Genomic DNA, 7082 nt, shown 5'->3' on the forward strand with positions numbered 1-7082 from the left:
TATGATTGAATGAAGAACAGTGATTCAGGAAATAAACTCTCAAAATCGATATTAAACCAGAAATCATTCGCAGCGTGAAAGGAGGCTTTGAAAGACAACGTGTTGTTGGTTGGATAAAGACAGTGGGAGTTTATTGGAGCATTTTTTTGAGATAAAATATTTTTACGATCTGATTCAATTTTAACATTTTACTTTCATGAAAAAAATTAAAGACTAATTGGTTTGATAAATTATTATTTTTATATTGTTGTGTTACATTAAAAGAATAATTTGGGTAAAATGATTAGAAAAATAATTTTTTAATTCTTGGGTTATTGTAGAAAAATTATGAAAATGTTAGATTATTCTAATTAATTTTTTAATTTTTTAATTTAATTATTAAATACTCTTTATTTACTGTATATTTAGATAGTCAAAACTTTTGTTTACTTTTAATATAATAATTTTAACTAAAAATATAATATAAGTTACTAACATCTAATCAATACTTTATCAATAATTTACATAAGAGAATAGTACAAAAACAATATAAATTTAGCATGTCTATATGTCTTTTTTCATTAATTACAAATATAAATTTATCATGTCCTTACATGTTCATAACATAAGTATTTAAATCAGCTCCAACTATCAACTATCAGTCATTTATCAAACACACCCTATAACAAATGTTTGTTAAAAATATAAAATATGTATTTATATTTTTAACAAATATACTCAATAAATGAATCTATTTAAAAATAAAGGATATTTGAATTTATTTGCAATGAAACAAACAAAGATTGAAATTTTATGGACAATTTTACTTTAGTTATATCAATATTTATATTTGAGTAATTTATCTCAAAATCATGCAATAATTATCAAATAATACCCCATTTATTTAAAACAAAATAAATTTATTAATTGATCCAATGAATGTATCCTATCGTTTTCCTTAAAAAAAACTTAAACTTAATTCTTTACCCAATTAATTTAGTTCAAGTTAAATTTAGTACCTCAAATTTATTACTAATATCTCATTTATTTTATACACTTTATTCAATACAATTATTCAATCTTTAATATCTTTAACCGGGCATAATTAAAATTATAAAAAATTTATATAAAAAATTAGCGTTTAAAAAGTGAATGACACGCTACCGGTGAATTCGAGGGAGTACATCACATGCTAGTCTAACCAAGGTCAATAAGGCTCCTCCATAACCCAACCTTGATTTATGTGCTGGGGATTGAGCATTTGACTCCTGAGAGGGCGCCTCACCGTGGAGCAGCAAGAACCCGCCCGTCCGCCGCCCTGTTTGGTGCACCTACCATTTCCGACGCGCCTCCCAGCATCCTACACTCTCATTGTAGTCTCAGGTGCTTCCAGTCCCTGTAATGTACTTAGCTTTTTACCCTTTCTCTTGATTCTATATTTATTGTGTTGTACAAGTCAAAGTTTTCATGGCAAATCTTCCTTTTAGAAGATTAGTCTTCTATCTCCATAAACGATTTTACAATGCTCTCTCATCTTCCAAAACCCTTAAAAGTTCGGCAATTAAGGATAATAGAATGACTGAAACTAGAAATAATAGACAAATTAATACTATTAATTGTTCTAATTCAACCTCAAATCAATCTTTTTGTGTTGAATACCTTACTAATTCATGTGGGCTTTCTTTACATTCTGCTATTTCGATTTCTAAAAAGGTTAAGTTGGAAGACAAGAACAAACCACACTTTGATTCTGTTGTTTCTTTTTTCAAATCCCATAACTTTTCTGATGCCCATATTGTTCAACTAATTGAAAAGCGCCCTGCTGTTCTCCATTGTAGAATTGGAAGTAATATTGAGCCAAAGATTCATTTTCTTCTGGAAAATGGATTCCAGGGTTTGCTTCTTCCAGAATTTGTTGTTTCTGCCCCTGATATTTTTTATAGGAGTTTAAATAATCAATTGAGGCCAATGATGACATTGCTTAAGAAAGTTATAAGTTGCCCTGAAAAGATACTATTGGCTGTTAGGCGCAGGAAATGGATTGTAGGTGCCGATAACGAACAAATGCAACAAAACTTGGATTACTTGATTGAACAAGGGGTATCCAAGCAAAGAGTTGAGGCGCTGCTTGTTTGGGAGCCTGTTTGCATGTGTGTAGATACTTCCAGAGTGAAGTATGGAGTTGAAAAGCTGAAAACAATGGGTATTTTGCCATCTAATACAATGTATGTACATACCCTTCGCGTGATCTTGTATATGACCAAGTTTTCTTGGGAGAGGAAATTGAAGGTTTTTGAGAATTTAGGGTGGTCTTATGATGATTTTATATCAAGTTTTAAAAAGAATCCATATTGTTTGGGTTATTCTGAGGAGAAACTTAAACAATCTGTGGATTATTTTGTGAACACCGTGAAGCTTGATAGGGAAATTATTGTTGCTAATCCTCAGTTGCTTGGATATTCACTTAAGAAAAGGATAGTTCCTAGGTACATTATATGGAAGGTTTTGGAAGAGAGGAACCTGAATCCTTCAAAGCTCGTTTGGATGTTTTATATATCGGAAAAGGTCTTTCTTGAGCGATATGTTGCTAGGTATTTTGATACGAATCCAGATCTCTTGCGAATCTATCAGACCAGCAAGGAGAAGCCCATCACCTACCAGTCTTGTTAGAAAATGAATAGATTGCTCCTAATGGCAGGTTAGTTTTTTTGTTATATTTTTCATTTTGCGTTCTCTTTTTTGACAAATATTCAAGCAAACCATAGTTATTTGAAAGTTTTGATTCAGTCAAGCTTGTTTATCTTCGTCTTTTTACATACGTGTTGAGTTCTATTGGTTTAATTCAATTCTTTTAATTCTCATCTGTATGAAAAACAGTATTGCAAGGGTGATTGTAGCATCTTTGACAATTGTTACTTTTGCGATCCTTCTGCTTCTGGTTGATGTTTTTCATGGGCCGCGTGGGGCTACGAGCTTGGTTAGTGAATGTTAATTTCAGGCATAGAATGTTCTACGCCTTGGATGAAAAAGGGGGAGGGGGTCGTGGGAAGGCAGTCCATGATTTTTGTTTCATTTGTTCTTTTATGAGAGGATAGCTCATAAATCAAAGCATTCTTTATGTGTGTTGCTGAACTTATTCAAACTGTATGAACTTTAAGTGATTACTCTTGCTAATGAAGCTTCTAATTTTATTTGCCATTGGCATGATGAAATAGGAGAGGATGAATATAAAACTATTTTGGGTATGTAATGTTATGTTTGTTTGTTTATACTTTTACTCAAGTCATGTATACGATTTCATTGCGGCCAGTTTCCTGCTTAGATTGATATCAGCTGTCAAGTAGTGTAGGCTACTGTTTGTTTTATCTCTTATGTCACATTTTTTAGTGCAAGGTTGGCTAAGGGAAGGGAAGGGAGCATCGAAACAAGGACCTGGGAAAAGTGATACATTCTACATCTGAAACAAGACGTGATTCTCTCTTATATAAGTACTTAAAATTGTGTTTTATTGGGCCTTAGTTGGATATGAGCAGGCTCTACTTATTTTTCTTGTGAGTTGTGACCTTTTATCAGGTATTGATGAGCTATTAGCATAATATACATAGAAAGTTAAAACAATAGATGTATTTCAGAAAATATATATTGTATTTTGCCTTTGTTTCCTGTTTCTCGGTGAAGATATATGACAAAACACTCTGAAATAACTAGCTTACAAATCAATTAGTCAAATCAGTTCACAAAATCAACTTTTAAAATCAGCTACCAATTATCAACTATCAGTCATTTGCCAAACACATTTTATAATTATTGAAATAAATCCACTTATTATTTATTATTATTATTTGTCAGATGAAAAAGCTATAACGAAGGTTTGTTAAAAATAAAAAATATGTATTTATATTTTTTACAAATATACTCAATAAATGGATTTTATTAAAAATAAAGAATATTTGAATTTATTTGTAATGGAACGAACAAAGATTGAATTATTACGGACAATTTTGCCTTAGTTATATCAATATTTGAGTAATTTATCTCAAAATCATGCAATAATTATAAAATAATACTCCATTTATTTAAAAAAAAATAAAATTTAATAATTGATCCAATGAATGTATTCTATCGTTTTCCTTTAAAAAAACTTAAACTTAATTCTTTACCCAATTAATTTAGTTCAAGTTAAATTTGGTACCTCAAATTTATTACTAATATCTCATTTACTTTATACACTCTATTCAATGCAATTATTTAATCTTTAATATTTCTAACTAGGCATAATTAAAATTATAAAAAGTTGTTATAAATAATACTTGCATTGAGACGAATCAAACAAGATTACACTTGACTTATGTTTTAACGAGTGATTTGCTTAATTGGTTTTGAAAAATAAATAATTTCCACCTTTGGTATTCTTTTAAACTTAATTCCCAAAATAGTGTTCATATAATAAAATAGTTTTACTAAGCTACATTTTTTTGGTTTGGTAATTCCCAACCTGCAAAAGGATAAAATTGTTTTGTCAAGCAAATATAGCGTTAAACAAACTTAAAAAATTCTACGAGTCTTACAGAAAGAGTAAAGTATCCAAAAAGAAATATTTCAACATACAACCAAAACTTTCAATCAAGTCCAAAGTCAAAATTAATAGAGATGTTTGTCAAAGATGGCGTATCTTTGTGATATGTTGTTAACATCATCCTTGTGATCTATCATAGAAAATCAAGTGAGTTTTTAATGTAAAAAATAATGCATTGAATATTGTAATACATATATACTTCAAATTAATGGCTGTGGTGGGAAGCCGGCAGTTGGCGTGGATGTTGGTTGTCGTCGGTCTCTTCAAGTCTCCTGTCGTCAGTTTTACAGATGTTTATTTAGGGATTTGAGAAAATTAATAGGCTTGCTGTTGGAATCAGAATTGGAATTAATTTAGTCTTAGTTTAGTTTTGCTTGGGAGAGAATTAGTAGGTTTGAAACTTCCCAAACTACAATCAAATAGATTAATTAATTTTTTTTCTTGATGAACAGTAGTTGGAAAATAAATTTTGGTAAGCCTCAATTTGGGAATTTTTTATTTTTCAACACTACTTAGGCAAATCACTATGTTTTAACTTATAAATTAATAATAAAATACTAAAAAATAACATTCCCTCCTATTCAGCTTAGGTGTTCAATTTCCTTTTATGGTCAAGTCACCTTAATTGTCCCATTTCTATTTTTGGTATGCATTTTTGACTATTATGCCCTTAGTTTTTTATCCTACTTTCAATTATACCCTCCATTACCCATACTAATTTTCCTCCCTTTTAATTAATCAACATATTTAAATCCTAATTAACATACCCACCCATTTAAACACTCCCTCCCTTTTTAACCCTAAAACCTTACCCATCCTCATTCCCCTTGTCGTTTTCGTATTGTACTCATTTAAGAAGCCTAATTCTGGGTTGAAGCTTCACCTTCTTTTTTAAGTTCTTTCGTGTTGTTCTCTGATAACCATAATTCTGGGTTGAAGCTTCACCTTCTTCCTTAAGTTCTTTCGTGTTGTTCTCTGATAAGCCTAATTCTGGGTTGAAACTTCACCGTCTTCCTTAATTTATTTCGTGTTGTTCTCTGATAATCCTAAATCTGGGTTGAAGCTTCACCGTCTTCCTTAATTGTGGTTTCTACACATTTTCAACTCTAAAAAACTCATCTTCTTATTAGAAGGTTAGTGTTTATTGTTTATTTTTTGAATTATTTCAATGTTCTTGATGATTATGATGATAAATTATGTTTGAATGTTTTTTTATGTTTGATTTCGAGCTATGGAGTACATTGTCATCTTCAACATGTTTTTTCTTGTTATTTCATGATGTTTATGTTGAATTATGTATGTTTTTTTTTAAAAAAATTTCGGATTATGGTATATTTTGAGCATGTCTATTGTTATTATTTTGTTTCGTCATTTTTTGTATGTTTTTAACATTTTCGAATTATGGTATAGCTTGAGCATGTTTAATGTTATTTTTATGCATTTTTTGAATTTCGGAGTAACTTACATTTTCGAATTATGAATTATGGTATATTTTGAGCATGTTTTATGTTATATTTTTCTAGATTTCTTTTATTTAAAATGTAACTTTGGAATTATAGAGTAATTTATTTTTAATATGATGTTATTATCTAGTTTCGAAATTTTTTTTTTGTTTAATATTTTCGAATTTTTGAGCATGTCTAATGTTAATTAAAACGGTTTTTTTTCTTAATTTTTAAATGTAATTTTCGAATTACTTTAATAGTATACGTAGTAATATTTAGTTTGGGATGAAAAAATTCATTACGCAGATAAAATGGGGACATTTTATGGTATAGATAAGATTTATTTTAGTTGAAAATAATATTAGGATTTGAAATAAATATTATAGGCAAAATGAGCAGCGACCCTAATGATTGGGCTAGCAACTATTTCTTGAATAATTTGTCGAGTAGCAACGACGACAATAACGACAAAGACAACAATAACCGAGTTCATGGGAGCAGTGAAAATACTCCAAGTGATTCCGTGAAAAATATAGAAGAGGACGATGCAGACGATCCTCGTCCGAATCTTCCATGGCTACCAACCATAAACAAGTAAATATTTTAATCATCTTATTATCATTAATATTTTTTCAATATTAAAATTTCATTGTAAACTAATTTTGTTAATTATTGTAAGATTTAATCCGATATCCGGGAACACCATTGCATCCAAAATAAGGGCTACCTTTAATTATAGGCAAGATGTCGAAGGTAGTAGTTGGAAGGGTGTGAAAAAATCCACCAAAGATTTTTATTTTAATGAATTTAAGATAAAACTATTATTTTGTCGTTTATTTTTAGACCTTGTTATATATAAATTATTTTAAGTATTTTATTTGATGAAACATTTATGTATTTAGAAACAATACAAATGGGACTCTCGCCTCGAACATTTCGTTCGAAGGTCGTGGGAGGAAAAAGCCGCAAAGCGCTACGCGGATATGCTTTTCAAATGGCGTAGGACGTTGAAAAGCAAGTCCGACTTTAAACGTCCTTCCATCGATAATGAGACCTGGGCGCGATGGAAGGCTGATTGGGAA

General features: G+C 30.1%; 2 protein-coding genes across 3 annotated transcripts in view; both read left to right on the forward strand.

Annotated features, from left to right (window-relative positions):
* The first annotated feature begins 1135 nt into the window (after positions 1-1135).
* Positions 1136-3658, forward strand: LOC130801603 (transcription termination factor MTERF5, chloroplastic-like). Of its 2 annotated transcripts, none has more exons than XM_057665479.1 (2): positions 1136-2677; positions 3367-3658. In XM_057665479.1, exon 1 carries the CDS (start codon positions 1447-1449, stop codon positions 2647-2649), a length of 1203 nt encoding a protein of 400 aa, XP_057521462.1. In that variant the 5' UTR covers positions 1136-1446; the 3' UTR covers positions 2650-2677; positions 3367-3658. The 2 variants fall into 2 exon arrangements, with proteins under 2 accessions (XP_057521462.1, XP_057521463.1); XM_057665480.1 differs by having other exon boundaries at positions 1156-2677; positions 2857-3658.
* A 2733-nt stretch (positions 3659-6391) lies between these two features.
* Positions 6392-7082, forward strand: part of LOC130800996 (uncharacterized) — a 941-nt gene continuing 250 nt past the window's right edge. Inside the window, exons 1-3 of the mRNA XM_057664743.1 lie at positions 6392-6594; positions 6680-6770; positions 6903-7082. The exon at positions 6903-7082 is cut by the window's right edge and continues 120 nt beyond it. Coding sequence (XP_057520726.1) covers positions 6392-6594; positions 6680-6770; positions 6903-7082 — 474 coding nt within the window. The remainder of the gene's footprint in view (positions 6595-6679; positions 6771-6902) is intronic.

Source organism: Amaranthus tricolor, chromosome 15 (assembly GCF_026212465.1).
Source record: "Amaranthus tricolor cultivar Red isolate AtriRed21 chromosome 15, ASM2621246v1, whole genome shotgun sequence".
Taxonomy (NCBI): Eukaryota; Viridiplantae; Streptophyta; class Magnoliopsida; order Caryophyllales; family Amaranthaceae; genus Amaranthus; species Amaranthus tricolor.